The 17,593-nt window shown below is 41.5% G+C and overlaps 1 protein-coding gene across 1 annotated transcript; it reads right to left on the bottom strand.

Moving 5' to 3' along the window:
- Nucleotides 1-6,871: 6,871 nt before the first annotated feature.
- On the bottom strand, nucleotides 6,872-11,178 carry LOC117597372 (zinc-binding protein A33-like). The gene is made up of 6 exons (XM_053234347.1): nucleotides 9,809-11,178; nucleotides 9,239-9,334; nucleotides 8,916-9,146; nucleotides 8,765-8,787; nucleotides 8,560-8,678; nucleotides 6,872-7,850 (listed from the first exon to the last, which is right to left on the bottom strand). Exons 1-6 carry the CDS (start codon nucleotides 10,205-10,207, stop codon nucleotides 7,306-7,308), a joined length of 1,413 nt encoding a protein of 470 aa, XP_053090322.1. The 5' UTR covers nucleotides 10,208-11,178; the 3' UTR covers nucleotides 6,872-7,305.
- Nucleotides 11,179-17,593: the final 6,415 nt, after the last annotated feature.

Here is a 17,593-nt window from a genome sequence, read left to right as displayed (position 1 = left end):
TCACATATTTAATATTTAAAATGTTTGAATATTTGGTTCAATTTTGCCTTTCTTGTCAACTAAAATGTTATTTTCGACTAAAATTAGATGCCATTTTAGTTAGAGTAAAATTGACAAAAATTAATGAATATGGCATGACGAAATATTGACTAAAATAAAAGACAAAAATTATGACTAAAACTGTCAAAAGCAAAAAAAAACCAAGTGCTACAGTAATGCACGTATTTATGCATTAATGATCAAATGTAAATTAAATTAATGTAAATCAAATTCACATGCCAAACATGTAAAAATACAAATAAAGGTCTAAAAGGAAAACATACAGTTTCTGTAGACCAAGGAAGACGTCAAACCATCAAGATAGAAAACTCAAAGCAATATGTCTTGAAAATAGAAAATGCACAACAAAACAAATGAAAAACTAAAGAGTGGAAACAGGAGTCATATGTTTGTGACACAACCTTAAGAAATCGGCTGAATGAAATGGGATTTACATATAGAAAATCCAAATGAAAACCAGCACTAACACCTGAGCAGAAGAAAACAAGGTTACAGTGGGCTAAAGGGAAGCAATTGTAGGAATCGAGATCATCAAACTATCAAGATGGCGCTGCGGATGGCTGCCTCCATGTTCTGGTGCGCTCTACTCTGTCTCTTTTTGTGTTTTAATTTAGTTTTCTGCCACTGCTCTGGTGGCTCCTACTCCAGGGAAGAGCTCATGAACATCAGAGCTACTACCCTTGTGGACCTTTTTCCGACTTTTCTGGCTTCTACAGTTGATTTACTGGCTATTTTGATCAAGGACGCTCGTAACAAAGTGAGGTTCCGCAGAAGAGGTAAACGCTCAGGTGCGCTTGTGCGTCTCCGCCGGCGCGGATTACGCACCGTGCTTCTGGGGATATTCCTCTCTAACGTGCGCTCACTTTGCAACAAAATAGACGAGATGACACTGCTGCTGAATGAAAATAGAGACTTTTCCACGTCCTGTGTTTTGTGCTTCACGGAATCGTGGCTGTGTGATCTTATACCGGACTCTGCGCTCCAGCTGAGTGGATTTCAACTCTACAGAGCAGACAGACACACGGAGCTTTCCGGCAAAACAAAAGGAGGTGGAATCTGTTTTTATATCAACAGCGGCTGGTGCAACGATGTTGCTGTACTGTCTCGGCACTGTTCCCCAGACCTGGAGGCCTGCATCATTAACTGCAAACCTTTCTACTCGCCCCGTGAGTTCTCCTCATTCATTCTCGTCTGTGTTTACATCCCACCGCACGGTGATGCGCGTGGGGCGCAGCGTGCACTGGCTGACGTGATACTGTGTGTGGAACGGACAAACCCGGATGCCTTGGTTATTGTCCTAGGAGATTTTAACAAAGGTAATCTCTCCCACGAACTCCCCAAATACAAACAGTTCATTAAGTGCCCGACCAGAGAGGGGAATGTACTGGACTACTGCTACACCACCATCAGCGGTACTTATCGTGCTGTCCCTCGCGCTGCATTGGGTCAGTCACACCACATCATGCACTTGATTCCAGCATACAGGCAGAAACTAAAACTCTGCAAACCTACTGTGAGGACATCAAAGAAGTGGACCACTGAGGCTGTGGGGGAACTGCAGGAGTGTCTGGACTGTACAAACTGGGAAGTTTTCAGGTCTGCCACCAATAGTCTGGACGAGTACACGGACACTGTGATGTCCTACATTAACTTTTGTGAGGACAGCGTCATTCCATCATGCACCAGGGTGAGTTACAACAATGATAAACCCTGGTTCACAGCTAAACTCAGACAGCTGAGGTCAGAGAAAGAGGCTTCATTCAGAAGTGGGGACAAAGACAAATACAAAGAGGCCAAGTACAGATTTAGCAAGGAGGTGAGAAGAGCTAAATCAGAGCATGGTGAGAGAATGGAACAGAAACTCTCAGCCAACGACTCTGCCTCTGTCTGGAAAGGGCTTAAGGCAATCACCAACTTCAAGCCTAGAGCCCACCAATCTGGGAACAACCTGTGCTTGGCCAACAGCCTGAACGAATTTTACTGCTGCTTTGAAAGACAATGGGACATACCTGATATCCCCCCCCCGCCGCAACCAGTCATTGATCTGCAGCAGCCCCCCCTCCGATGCTACACCTGGATCACCAACACAGCCTCACACCTCAGTGTCACCCTCTCCACAGCCCCTCACACCTCTCTCCATCAAAGAGGGAGATGTGAATAGACTGTTTAAATGACTGAACCCCCACAAAGCCGCGGGCCCGGACGCTGTCCCCCCCTCCATCCTGAAGCACTGTGCCAACCAGCTGTCTCTGGTGTTCACTAACATTTTTAACACCTCACTGGAGACCTGCCATGTGCCAGCCTGCTTTAAAACTTCAGAGATTATTCCAGTCCCTAAAAAGGCGAGGATCACAGGACTTAATGATTACAGACCCGTTCCCCTGACTTCTGTGGTCATGAAGTCTTTTGAGTGCCTCGTCTTGTCCCACCTCAAGGACATTACAGACCCTCTTCTGGATCCCATGCAGTTTGCCTACAGAGCCAACAGATCTGTAGACGACACTGTAAACATGGCCCTCCATTTCATCCTCCAGCATCTGGACTCCCCAGGATCCTATGCCAGGATACTGTTTGTGGACTTCAGCTCTGCCTTCAACACTATCGTCCCATCTCTGCTCCGAGACAAGCTCTCCCAGCTGAACGTGCTGGACTCATTGTGCAGGTGGATCACAGACTTCCTGAAAGACAGACGGCAGTTTGTGAGGCTGGGGAAGTATGTATCGGACTCTCGGATCATCAGCACTGGATCCCCCCAAGGCTGTGTCCTCTCTCCTCTGTTATTCTCCCTGTATACCAACAGCTGCACATCTGGACACCAGTCTGTCAAACTCCTGAAGTTCGCAGATGACACCACTCTCATCGGCCTCATCTCTGATGGAGATGAGTCGGCCTACAGAAGTGAGATGGACCGTCTGGTGTCATGGTGGAGCATGAACAACCTGGAGCTCAACGCTCTCAAGACAGCGGAGATGATAGTGGATTTCAGGAAGGACCCAGCCCCCCACCCACCCGTCATCCTCTGTGACACTCCGGTGACCTCTGTTGAGTCCTTCCGCTTCCTGGGAACCACCATCACCCAGGAGCTTAAGTGGGAGCAGAGCATCAGCTCCCTCACCAAGAAGGCTCAGCAGAGGCTGTACTTCTTGCAGCAGCTGAAGAAGTTCCACCTCCCTGTGTAGATGATGGTCAACTTCTACACTGCCATCATCGAATCGATTCTCATTTCCTCCATCACAGTCTGGTTTGCTGCTGCCACGGCCAGGGACAAGGCCAAGCTGCAGCGCGTCCCATCCAACCTTCACCGCTGAGAAGGTGATCGGCTGCAGCCTCCCATCACTCCAGGACTTGTACGTCTCCAGGACCCGGAGACGTGCAGCCAGGATTGCAGCCGACCCCTCTCACCCCGGACATGTACTCTTCTAGCCCCTCCCCTCTTGCAAGAAGCTCCGGTCCATCAGGACCAGGACCTCACGCCACAAGAACAGCTTCTTCCCTGCTGCAGTCAGCCTGCTGAACAGTGCCCCAATTCCCCCCAGGAACCCCCCAAAAAAGGGTGTAAATTACCCCTCCGTGGAGCTGACCATCCTTAACAGGGGCCTTTTGTTTGGATTAGGGAACTGGCTGAGATTTATCACACTCCACACCACGCTACATCCTGCTGAGGTTGGAATGACCTTTTGTACTTAACTGAATCAGCAAAAGGACTCTATGCCTAAGACTCCTCCACTTTTAAGAATGTTCTTTTCTTTCTTCGTGTCTGTCTTATCTTATTTCAGTGTAGTCGCTGGGTTGTGTATTAAGTCTGTATGGGGAACTTGCCCTCACACATGCTGTATCAAACAAGAGGGCAAGAGTCTAAGGTTAACTTACAACTCAGTTACGGCAACTTCTCACATGGTGGGAAGCCGGGCGCTACCTCCGAAATTATGTATTCAAACCAACATTATAATGCAACCCAACTATTAATGAAATTATATAATATTAGACCTGTGTCACTCTGTAAACACCCCATTATATCCAGAAGCTAATGGTCACACGTATGTATGTCGTGTTTGGTATCTGCATGTTTGTTTCCATGTGCTGAAGCTGTTGATGATGTGCAGTTCTCAGTATCTCATATCACACAGTTATTATGAGTATTAAAGGTAAATAAGGCCACGTTACAATGGACATTGAGAAGGATGCGACCCGGGAGGGGTCACGTGCAAATTAGCTGGAGGGCCAGACAAGTCGCTCTCCAATCATCTCCAAGCCGACCTGCGGTTGGTTGAAGACCTTAGGAGGCCGGCTCATCCAAACTAGCATGAGAACCTCATGCCCAAGCAAGTAAACAAACAAAAAAAAAAACAGAACAGAGCCAGAGCTGGAGCTGGAGCTGAAGCTGGATCCAGAACAGAGCTGGAACAGGAAGAGAACCTGCACCAGAAGATTCCAAGACTTGCATCACCGAACATTGCTTGACTCGACCCTTCGCCCAGCCGTCCAGACTCCATCCTCCCTCTCCGGCGATGATCAATAACTTCTCTAACATCCTCCAACTCCGGTCCAACTAGAACCTGCTGACCAACACCAACTACTTCCATTCACCACCTAGGCAAAGCAAGTATTGATACCTCCCAACTTCATTAAGCTGGTGCAGTAAACCTAAAACTCTTTTCATCAATTAATGCTGATACTGATGGTTCACCCAGGTCAGGGTCTAATGATTTTTCATGTTTATGTCTAAGAACTCAACCCTCTGATTATTATCACTGGTTCTTCTCATGCCATATTCTTATATGTATGCATGTGTATGTCTATGGGTGTGTTGGTTGTGTGTAGTAGTTTAGGATATGTGTGTAGTAGTTTAGTATATGTGTATAGTAGCTTAGTGTAATAAGGTCTCGTCTATGTTCAAGGTGATGTTGTGCTGTGTTTCTCTGCTCACCATCTAAGTTACTAAGGTGCCCGATCTTGTTACTGTGCTTTTAATATAGTGTTTCACTATATTTAGGATATTATTGCCGGTGGCCACGGAGGTAATATCCCATACACAATTAATAAATACACTAATTTCAACTTATCGCTGGACGAATAGTTGATCAGCTATTAAAATATTATGTTTACAAATTTCCCCTTCTGAGCTGATCTGCTAATCTCCTACATATACTGGTGGAGAATACATCAGCTTAACCTAAACAGCTAAATTCCTTACACAATCATGGAGTGTGGATGATTGGATGAAAGTGATATTCAGTGATGAATCATGACTCTGTATGGGCCAAGGAGAAGATGCTGGAAGTTTTGTCTGGTGCCATTCTAATGAAACATATAAAGATGACTGCCTGAAGAAACCAATCAAATTTCCCTACTCATTTATGATTTGGTGTTGCATGTCAGGTAAAGGATCAGGGGAGATGGCAATCATTACCTCAGCAGTCAATGCAAGTCTCTGTAAGAACAATGGAATAACTATCAAAATCAGTAGGTTCTGATAGGATAATGAAGGAGCCTATGAAATGTAGAACGGCTACATAGATAGGTGTCATCAGTTGCATTGTAAATGAGGTATCTTCATTTTAAGGAGATAAGACATACTGAAATATTTTGATTTTATTTCAGAGGCATCATGGATATTAATCCAGAAACAGGGTCAAAGGTTGGAACACAGGAGAGAAAGAAATCAGGAATAACTCCACTCTGCCAGTCTGCACTCTGCTTAGGAAACTTATAGACTTTGAGTGCCTTTCTGTTTAGACAAACTGTGCTATTTGCTACCAGCTACAGACACAATGCCTTTTTTAAATTTGTGGTTTGGAGTTCTAGAGTTACAGACATACATTTGTTGTCAGACATTGAAACTGAGAATTTGTTACAAAATAAATCTTGGACGCTGTTGAAGATCACATGTTAATTATTAATAATTAAATATTAATATGTATGATGGATGGATTTTTCCTTCAAGTGTTGTGCGCTGTCTTAAAAAAGTCTTACTTTGTTAATACAGTAAATGTATTATGACAAATAGCTTTTGTTAGCAGGTTACTATATATGTGGCCCACTAATTATTTTCTAGATTTTGTTGTAGATGTACAACTTTCAATAGGCTGTTCCCATAAATGAATAGTAAATGTACAGCATACAGTTTTTTTTAACAGTTTTGCCAAATAAACTGATCTTAACACCAGTTACTGTAATTTGTTATAAGTTAAATTGTGCATCAATAGTGCATAAACACTATTTTTTTTTTCAGTAGTTTTATGGTTCCTGCATACCTGCATAGCTGTTAAACATGTCCAGTATTGCTATAGATACACAGGAGTATACTGTATGTTTATACTGAAGCTGTTTACTGTAAAATGCACAATAAGTTACTGTTAATTTTAGTTGCCAGTAAAGTATTGTAAATATACAGCACTGTTCTGTAAAATATTTACTGCACTTACTATATACAGTAATTTTCCAATACTAAATAAATATTAATATTGCAAAATCACAGTCACATCACAGTAAAATAATATTTGATTGCTGTAAAATTGCAGCAAGATAACAAATAACTGCTGGCATTTACTGAGAGATAAAACATAAATAAGGCATCAGTAGCTAAGGGAGATACGCTCATGAATATTAATGAGCCTCCTGCCATTTGGAAATTTGCAAAGAATAAATCCATCTGATCTTTGCAAAACCACAAACTGCTGGTGAAGGGAAACTTAGAGTTTGAATTCTCCTCCACTGCACAGTTTCACACACAACACACACAGCCAGCTAAACATTTCACCCAGGATTAACAGCACAGCGCTAACAAGTACAAATACAGTAAAGACATGAGTTTTCAAAGTCTCAGTTTATTTAAAGTGATTTAAAATACATCAATAAAATTAAATCTATTTCAGATTTCAAATTCTACATTTAAATACAAGTTTATTATTTTAATTTCATCCTGCGGTTTGTTTGTTTGTGGAAGCCCTGAACTGAAAGTTGTGCGAAAAAGATGGAGTTAGTCATTTAATAAATAGGAATTTCAAGATGTGTCAGTATTTTAAGATATTATATTTTTTAGTACTCAGAATAAGATATTCTATCAATATTTCCAGTTTTCACATTATATTGATTTAACTGACGAGTCGAAATAACGTCATAGGTCTTCAAAAAACATTTCACAATGAACTGTTCAGTGATTCTGTAAAAACAAACTTTCACAAAGAATATAAATGTTTTAATCTGCAATATTTCATTAATGAACTGGAATAAATAATATCAGCTCTAACTGATCTGATTCACTCTTACAGAGCACTGAAGTGGGAGGATCTTTAGAGGAGATTCTTTACCATAAACACATAGGAATGGCAGTAATTTGTCAGTAAATGTGTGTGTGAAAGTGTGTATGTGTGTGTTAGTGAGAGGGTCGGAGAATGACAGCTTTCCTCTGTCCCAGTCCAGCTGCACTCTGATCCTCTGGAGTTTCTGTGCTACTGAGAGGAGAGTCTCTGGCTGTGGTGTAGAATCTGCTCTATATTTATCCTTATAATACCTCACACACCAGATTCCACTTCTGGAGAATACGTCTCCCTTCTTCTGAGCAGATTCTGTCATCACACCCACAAACCAGACTGTACAGTCTCCAACTTCAACATCCCAGCAGTGTGTCCCTGAGTTAAAGCCCTCAGAGCCCAGGATGCACAAACAATCATCAAATTTCTCTGGATTATCAGGTATTTTCTGTTTCTCATCACTGAGTCTCACACTGGTCAGATCATCAGATACAATGAGTTTAGGATGAACAGTGTTGGGGTCCAGAGTTACAGGTGCTGAAAACACACACACACACACAGTCACTGTACATGCTTTTCCATTTCATTAGCTTCCCTTTTTACATTTCGTTTCGATGGAGCTAAGCTAACTTAAACATTACATTAGCATGGAACTAGCTAACATTTGTCTAAACCAAAGAAATGATAACTGTAATTACAAAATGAATTAATAAACATATATAACATGCCGTGTGCCCTTTTCGGGGTGTGTTTAAATTACAAATGTAAACAATCTTTATAACAATTGTAACTCTAAAACTTTTGTAAGCTGCTGCATCGCTCCATGTTTTCACTCAGTCCCTCTGCTCAAAATTTCAAACTCTGAACAGTCTGACGCCAATAGAAGCCTTTCAAAATAAAAGTTCTGTTACGTCACACTGCTTCAAAATGAAAAATGATTTCAAAATAAAACTTTACATGAGTTCCAAATGGAAGGTCAACACACGTATGTAATTATTATTGTTATTATTATTATTATTATTATTAGTAGTAGTAGTAGTAGTAATAATTTAAAAACATTACACAAATGAAACATATCACTATAAAGACCACTTTAGTGTAATTACCAAACATAGAAAAACAGTGGGAAAAAAGAACAGAATTTTTTTTTTATGTTTAACACACACACACACACACACACACATACACACACAGAGACAAAAACTTACTCAAAGGAAGAAAGAAAGAAAGAAAGAAAGAGTCTTACTGTATTGGACAGCGTCCTGCATCTTCTCCCAGACTCTGAACTTCAGGTTGGACAGATGTTTTGCCACATGGATCAGTGCTCCTGAAAGCTCCTCTGGATGCTGCAGTGTGCACTGAGCTCTGCAAAAACATTCAGGAGTCAGTGTTGCTGTGGGTTTGGATTCAGAAACACAGAGAACGAGAGAGACAGGAACCACATCACTCACCTTTTCACTGTGGCCTTGTAGTTCTGTAAAACAACAAAGCAAATATCAGTGGATATGATTTACATTTTTACACGACTGAAATGTGATGTTTCTGATGATGGAAAGAAGTTTTACTTTCTCACAGTATAAATAGTGACTAAATGATCCTCACTTCTAAGAACGAGACATCTTCAGCTCTCATCTCCTCTCGTATGGCTCTGATTGTGTCTGAAAGAGATGATATGTCTCTGCTCAGCTTCTCAATCTTCTCCTCCACCATCTGACTCTTCTGCTCCTCTTCCTCTCTCAGTGCAGAGATCCTGGCTGCCTCTTCATCTCGTAGAAACTGGTGAAGCTTCTCAAACACCTCCTTAATCTGCCACTCTGTGTGTTGGGCCTGAATCTGCAGTGAAGAGGAAATTAAATTAAATATAACTGATTATTCAATGATAAAATATAAAATTATAATATCAAACCCATGTTATTGATTCTAACCTTTATATGTTCTGCAGTCTGACTCCAGTTCAGTTTACAGTCTTTAAAGATCTTCAGTTTCTCCTGTAGGGGCTTCAGTGCAGTTTTCAGCTCCTCCTGAAACAAATCAACACACTGCATGGAGACTCTGTGTTTCAGCTCTTACTTTACACATCATTAACTCAGATCACTGCTAACTGAGAGGATTTAACTGTAGAATGTTCAATATTTGTTTTTAAACAACATGAGACAGTAATAGCTATATTCTCTTTTACAAGCATTCAGAAGAGGTTTTAAAATCCACTACGTGTAGAAGAAAATAATGAAAAGATTAGAATAACAGGATGTGGGTTTATTGGTGTACACTGCTTTAGTCTAACATGGAAGATCTGCTCCTGTTTATGTAAGTGACACTTCAGATGGAGAAAATCCGAATATGATGGAATGGCAGGCTCACATTTAGTAATTATATGAATTAACTGATCAAAAACCTAATGTAATATTGAACCTATAGATATTGTCAAGTAGAATAATCTTCTCTTTCTTTTTTTTTTTAAGTGACACATGATCTCAGAGGTACATTTTATTTACCTTACAGTCTGTTGCTCTCTCGTCAATGGGGCAGAATTTGTGGTTGGTGTGTTTTCTTGAATCCCGACACACCACACACACCGGCTGTTGATCCTCCAGACAGAAGAGTTTGAGTTTCTCACTGTGCAGACTGCAGACTGTTTCAGACACTGATGAAGATCTCTGACTTCTCTCCTGTAAGAAAGTCTCACACAGGTTCTTTAAGGCCAGGTTTATGGGAGGGTTTTCTAGAGATGACTTCCTCCTACAAACAGGACATTCTCTGGATCCTTTGGTCTCCCAGAACTGCTGCAAACACACTTTACACACACTGTGACTGCAGCGCAGAACAACAGGATCCTTGAAGATTTCACAGCACACAGGACAGGAGAAATCCTCCTCTGAAAACTTACAAGCCATTTTATTTTGCTGCTGTTGTTGTTCTCTCCAGTCTGAATGCTCAGAGTTTCACTTTCACTTTGATAAAAAGTAATCACACCCTGATTTCAGGTTTCTTTCAGGTTAAACAAATAACTTTGTAGGTCCAGTTAGTAATCACCTCCTTTCACAGTGTTGAAAATGATAGTCAGATTCCTCCATAAACCGAGAATAAAACTAAACTCCCCAGAGCAGAACACTGCAGGCTGTTTATGAAGGACTGCATTCGTCTCAGACTCAGCACTTCCTCACTAGGAGGAGTTTTAAAGAGACACATTATGACCTGTTACAGTCATCATTTACATCAGAAAGAGCAGATAATGCTTACTTATGTTTAAGCACTGACTACAGATTAATTAAATGTAATTTTGGTACAAATTTATCCAGTGATGAATTTCATTCTTCTGAACTGAGAATAATGATTTAATTCCTGGAATCTGTTAAAGCCACAGTTTAGGACACAAGACCCAGAATGCTCTCAGTCAGATGTAGGATCTTTAAATTTGTGTCACCAGCAGAGAAGAAGCCCTGCTGTGTTTGTGTGTCTAGAGAAGCTGGCACGGAAATGTCAGATCCGCCGTGATCGCATTATTGTTAGTGTGTTGGTTGCAGTGAATCTGCCTCTTAAAGTTTTATCTCACTTAACAAACTGAGTTTTAAGCGCCACGCCTTAAAGTGGGCTACAACTGGTGTTTATTTGCGTAGCGTTGGAATGCGCTGACATTTCTTATAAAAGTGCTTAAACTGTGTGCCTCAAGCAGTGCGCTAGCGAGCTACTGTCTGTGTTGGTTGTCATAGCAACGATCGGACCCGGAAGTCTTAGGAGACTCTTCCGGTTCAACTCTGAACATGCGCAGTCTGCCAACGCCATATTGTAAACAAACTCTCGGGTGTAGCTAAGCTAACCCGAAGCAGTAGTGTTTATATTGACGTCTATGCTAAAACCATTAGCCTTGAAGGTTAGCGGTTAGCGAGTAGCATGTAGTGGCTTGCAGCATACAGTTGGATACAGTTAGTGTTTTGGGCAACGTTAAAGTGATTAACCCTCACACTTATTTCTCACTTTTCTGTTCCATTTACTCTTCTCCCATTTACAATTTTACTTATTGTGTAAAATTGTAATTTAATCAAGCTTTTAAATTGAACTGAAAACACTGGAGTGTAGACACTTCCCCATCAAGTTAAAGTCACACAATAATTATTTCACCTTTAAAGCATTTTGAAACCCTTGTGTCCTTGCTTGGCAAGTTCCACTTTGATAGGAATGAAAGACTCCACCCCACAGGTCATTCTCCCTCAGTCAGACCACAAGTCATCCACTCCACTAGAGGTTCACAATCACAATCACTGAAACAACACTTAGCTGTCCCACTACACCTAGGCCCCAATACACTGTAAAGATCTGTGTCAGTCTCTCTCTCCCCACAGTGCCCCAGCATGCCTCAGACCACAGACCCCATCGCTCACTGGGAAGACTTAGAGGCATGGCTGAGCATTGTGACGAACTGCCTCACAGCCAAAACCTTTGAATTATTATTATTACTAATAATAATTGTACTTCTAAGAAGACTCCTGACACACGATCCGAGACAGAAATTCTTGAAATTCTGTCCCAGCAGCTCGACCACACCAGAGAAGAGGTTGACACAGTCAAAGAAGACCTCAAGCATGCATACAAGCTGCAACCAGAGCCAAGAAGGGTAAGACACCTGCTAGCATCACCACTGCCCAGCAGAGCAGGGTCCCCCATTTATGGCCTGACACAAGAAATAAGAAGTGAGGGGGCACAACCCAGAACCTCACTGACCCTCACAGAAGAACTTGCCCCTGCCGACAGAAGAAAGGGACCATCCATGCAGACGTTTAAGCTGTACATGGCCTGTCCCTGAAAGACCTTGACCATCTGGCCAGAAACATTAACAAGTTCACCCCGTATGCTGGCAGAGGCTATGATGTACAGGCTACTTGCAAGATATTGACTTCCACTTGGAAATGAGGCCTCAGGTGACCAACCGAGACAGGCTTTTTCTACTGAGAACAACATCCAGTCCAGAGGTGCAAAGCTTCCTAGACCAACAGCCCGTTCACACAAAATCTAACTATCACCTACTCCATCACGCCCTGATTATAGAGTTTGCAGACCCATAATCTGAACATGGTCCACCACCCTGGAAACCAAACAGGGTCGGCAGGAGAATCCCCAAGCCTACTACAACCGGCTCCAACGAGCCTACTTTGGGGCACATAACAAAGCCGAACTTGAAGAGGACATGAACTTCAAAACCCTCTTCCTAAGAAATCTGCATCCCAGAGTATGCCATCACCTAGGTGTCATTGCCTGCCCTTGCGCGATGACGATACAACAGCTATGGGACCTAACCAAGAAGGCCTATAACAAAGAGAATATGGCCTCAAGAAAAGGTGACAAAACATCTACAGTCTCCATTACCAAAGATCCAAGCCTGGCACTGGAAGACACCCATTGCCATGACAGTACCAGATTTCTCCATAAAGAATGGTACCGCCATGTCAGTGCCAAACCCAAGAACTGAACAAAACGCTGGAAGAAGTCATTTCTCAAGAAACCCATCTCGGCACTACTCAGACAGATGCAACACTGAGTATGCGTGAGAGCAAGACACTCCAGCTGACTCACAAGAACTGATCCAGCTACTGAAGGAGTTCCTTGAAAGAAATGAATCCTCCACAGAACAGGAGGACATGCCAGAATTGCCTCACTGGACCAACTCCCATGAGATCATGGACAAGCTCTTGTCCCAGCCAAGGATACAACGAGCTGACCCTCAACTAGGCCCATTGAAACCAAACCAAGAAACATGTGGGTCCAACAGACAAGAAAAGGGGGGGGGGGTTAGCTAAAACAGACTGACATGGCTCAGACTGTCTGTACACTACACCACACTAACATACAGCTAAACCAACCACCATAGGAAACATTTAACTGTCTTCCTGATAGGTAGAGCATCCCACATCAGATAAACCTAGACACACTTAAATCAACTGTAAGGAAATTAGCTGTTTAGGTTAAGCTGATGTATTCTCCACCAAAAAATGTAGGAGATTAGCAGATCAGCTCAGAAGGGGAAATTTGTAAACTTAATATTTTAATAGCTGATCAACTATTTATCCAGCGATAAGTTGAAATGAGTGTATTTATTAATTGTGCATGGGATATTACCTCCGTGGCCACCGGCAATAATATCCTAAATATAGTGAAACACTATATTAAGACCACAGTAACAAGATCGGCAGTTTAAGACAGTAAATTTGAAGCACAGAGACACAAGACACTGGCCTTTAAAAAACAGACGAGACTTTATTACTATTCTAAATCACAGAAACTAATCTAACACAAACACACGCACACATGCACTCACGCACACATGTAAACAGGGGTGAAATGGCTTTGAAAAGAGAGTGAATGAAATTTCAAGTTTCTAGCAGTTTCTCAGACCATGACCTGAACGAACCATCAACTTATCAGTTTAATTTAACATTCGCTTCGTTTAGAAGGGCTTTAAACTTGTGTTAAATGCACCAGTTCAGCGAGAATCTGGAGGTACTATACTTGCGTTTGTGTTCCCAGGGATTCCCTCGTTGCGCTGTTGTTTGAAAGGAGTTTCCGGCGATGTTGATTGGTCGGCGGTCTGGTTGGCCTTATGTAGCCTCTTGAAAGACCAATGAGGAAGATAAACAGAGTGAAGCGCGAACCCGGCGGAGTCTCATAGGCGGGTTGCAAACCTTTCATGAATGGTTCACAGCGGTGCGAAGGCAAGAGTTGGAGGCTTTGCAAGAACCAGTCTAGATGCGGAGTCTCAGAGCAAGCGTGATCTCCTCGTGATGAACTTCTAAAGCGCTTGGTTGATGAGACTTCCTTCAGATGTGGATGGAGACTCTCTTGAGCTGTTAGTTGAAGAGAACTCCTTGAAGATGTTGATGGACTCTTGATGTGTTGGATGAGACTCTTGCAGAGGTGTGGTGGATGAGACTCAGAGTTTCCTTTGTGTCAGGGGGTTTTAACCCTTTGCAGTTGGGCTGACCCCAAAGTGTTTGCTCCAATCAGCAGGATCTTCGGGCAGGGTGTAAACTGTATTTTCCTTCTCTGACACTAATTAACATTCTGGTCTCTGAGTTATGTGCTTTGCAAACTTTGCACAAGGTTAGGTTAGAACTTTGGTAAGGAATTTGGTAACATGCACGTAATACATTGTACTCAACTTCACGTTATACCAACCCTTAGGAAATTCAATAGTGATCACACACATACCAAACATGACATACCTGGTGTTATTGATACACACACGAACACTATGATCCCTGTTAAATGATCAAAAAGCATCATAATGACCTGGTGGCTGTAAGCATGACACACATACGGAATGACATTAAAAGAGGCAACAAGTTTCCAAACTATGGTGCATCATCTTAAAAGTCATTGTCCTTACAAGAGATGTAAAATAGTCTTATGCAGTCTGTTACGGCTGGGTTCTGTGGAATGTGTGAAGGGTGGTAAACTTTGTGTTTCTGGGGAGAACAAAGGTCTCATTCCATGAGGGTTCCTTGCCTGTTCGCTTCAGATCCTACACAACATACACTAGTGTAGAGAAGTACATTCACATCATTATAGGGAAACCCCATTGTTATCATCGAGAGTTTTATATCATAAGGAATATGTTAAACAGCAAATGTACTGAAACAGCCCCTTCCTTCTTACACCTCAACAAAACAGAACAAAATATTATTTTGGTGCTAATTCAATATTAAAATAAAAACTGCTAGGCTACAATGCCAATAATGCATGGAACTAAAAACCAACTCATCTTATTTTCAGCATTGACAGTACAGGTCAATATCAAATTAAACTAACAGACCTATAAACATACAATGAGAATGTGCATATTGTTGCTATAAGAAGTGCTATCAGCGACAGTCAATACAACAGTTCTATTTGGTTCGATTCATTTTAAGGAAAGCACTTCATGCCAATGTGACCCTTGCTTTATTGCGCTGACCTCAAGTGAGGTCACCTGTGACACTGAAAACCCTGCTGGCATAGCCAACAGGTCTAAAGCAAAAGGATTCAACCTGTGATAAAAAGTGTCACTTTTTGCCAACCAAAAGTCTATTCCTGTTTCTTCAGTGATGGGTTGCTGTGAAGGCTCTTTCTTATACTTTCTGATCTGCTCCCTCATGCTGGTCATTGAGGTCTTCTGTCTAGGCCTTCTACGGCATTTTGAAAGAAACCGAAAGACTGGCAGCTTTGATGAGGGTACATCTTCTGGTTCCTCAGGATTTTCCTCTTCTGCAACATCTTCAGACTGATCCTCATCTTGTGTGTGTAGCAGAGTGGATTTTTTTTATCACATACTCCTCTGCATGTTTAAGAAGTTCCTCAATATTGTCATCAGCCACATCAACTAGAGTTTCACAGACAGTAGGGTTGACAAAACAGGCAGCTGCTGCAAGTGGTGAAAACTTTTCATTAATTGGATCCAAGAGCCAAGCAAAACGCTGGTTAATAATAATAAATTATGCCTAAAAACACTGAGCACAGCTTTTGCATTTAGAAATAACACACATAAATCTGGGATTATGTTAAATGTGGGGCTGCATTCAATGATCTTTGTATTGCCTTGTTAAACAAGATTGATTTACGAACGTGCCACGAACTGACAGAGCTGCGCCTGCGCACATACGGCGCTGTACTGTCATGCCAAAGAGGGAGATCAGTGAACGACAAATATGAGTCATTGCATTAAGTGAACGAGATCGTTTAGGTCTACCTAAAACTTAAAAAGGCAGATTCGTTCACAAACGTAACATCACTATCTTACATTAAATAAAAATGAACATTTTTTTCAAACGTGCACTCTTCATTTTGTTACACAACCGATTCAGTTTGGGGACAGCAACAAATACCATTTATTATCTTTAGCATGTCAGTCACTTTTAATGTACGATCTAACGGAGTCACTTCTCTAGTTAGTACAGGTCAGTGAGAGGCTGTACTGTTTCAGTTATGCAGAAGCACACCGACTCAGATAAGCGGACAAAATAGCATTAGCAAAAATGTCATGCTTACCTTTGCGTGAATTTCAGGATGATTCCCTCCCAGATGTCGCTTTAGATTTGTTGTGTTTTCACCAGCGATTTCCGCTCCACACGGTTTACACAAGGTCGTGTTTGTCTTGACATCAAACGTGAAATTGACCCATACATCTTCTCTTCTTTTTCTCCCAGCTGTTGCCATTTCATTATAGTTTAAATCCGACAGACACCCAATGTATGCAAGATGATATCTGTACTCGCATCCCGCGTCGCCAGGTGGATCACTACGTTACTTTTCAGATGTGCGTGTGAGTCTTACCGCACCACGCACCAAGATTAATTCTGACTGGATCTTTCCCAAAAACGTCCCTCACTCACATTTTCGTCTCGTTTTTATGAGTTAACGAAAATGTTAATATATTTTAATATATTTTAATCACAGTTTTCGTCATCATCACTTAATTTTTATTTAGTTATCGTCTCGTTTTCGTCAGTGAAAACTTGTCGTTGACGAAAATTATAACGAAAATATTTCGTCAAAGAAATTAACACTGCTTTAAACCAGTTAAGTTTTTTCAATCGTGAAACTTTAAACTTAAGAAAAAAAATAAAAGTTTCCATTGGAAAGAAAGGAGAAAATGGAGTTCATTCAACGCTACTAGTGAGGACATTGATATTTACACGTGTGTGTGCATGTGTTTGTGTTAGATTAGTTTCTTTGTCTTTATAATAGCTTAATAATAGAATAGTTTAATAAAGTCTCTTCACCCACATCACCGCTGTGATATTCTACCACACACGTTTCAGCTCTGTTCATTTAAATCCTATAGTTATAGTACCTGTACTGTGTGACTTGATCACGCTCACGTTACATAATTTAATCTTGTAAATAGAAATTTGTTTAAATTAGGTTTAGTATAAGTAATGAAATCACGTTTATGATGAGAAACGTAAAACTTTTATGTAAACTATGTCTAATATTTTTTCTTAAATCTACCGACCACACAGTCCATTTGTTCAGTGTGCTGCTTGTTGTGAAACGGTTCAGAGAGGTTCAGAGATCCGCTGGCCAAGCACAAGCAGATCATGGGCTTCAGGACAAGAAACAGTTTGTTTGGAAAAAAGAGCATATGCTGTATACAGTATAAATGTCCTAGCAGAACTACTGTGTCTACTAGCAAGCCGTGTTTGTTCAAATGAAACATGACTGCCCCTTACTGGTCTTGTCTTTCCTGCGCCCGCAGCATGCGCGTGATCCTGCGTGATACCGCATGAAATCGCAGGATCCCTTTTCCTTTC

Source organism: Pangasianodon hypophthalmus, chromosome 5, assembly GCF_027358585.1.
Source record: "Pangasianodon hypophthalmus isolate fPanHyp1 chromosome 5, fPanHyp1.pri, whole genome shotgun sequence".
NCBI lineage: Eukaryota > Metazoa > Chordata > Actinopteri > Siluriformes > Pangasiidae > Pangasianodon > Pangasianodon hypophthalmus.
The sequence above is the reverse complement of the archived record's forward strand: the minus strand, read 5'-3'. Positions and strand labels throughout refer to the sequence as shown.

Coding starts and splice junctions, on each gene's coding strand:
- LOC117597372 (XM_053234347.1), bottom strand. CDS start 10,207: ATGGCTTGTAAGTTTTCAGAGGAGGATTTCTCCTGTCCTGTGTGCTGT. Junction 9,335..9,808: donor AGAGAGCAACAGACTGTAAG/GTAAATAAAATG, acceptor GATTTGTTTCAG/GAGGAGCTGAAAACTGCACT. Junction 8,679..8,764: donor TACAAGGCCACAGTGAAAAG/GTGAGTGATGTG, acceptor ATGTTTTTGCAG/AGCTCAGTGCACACTGCAGC.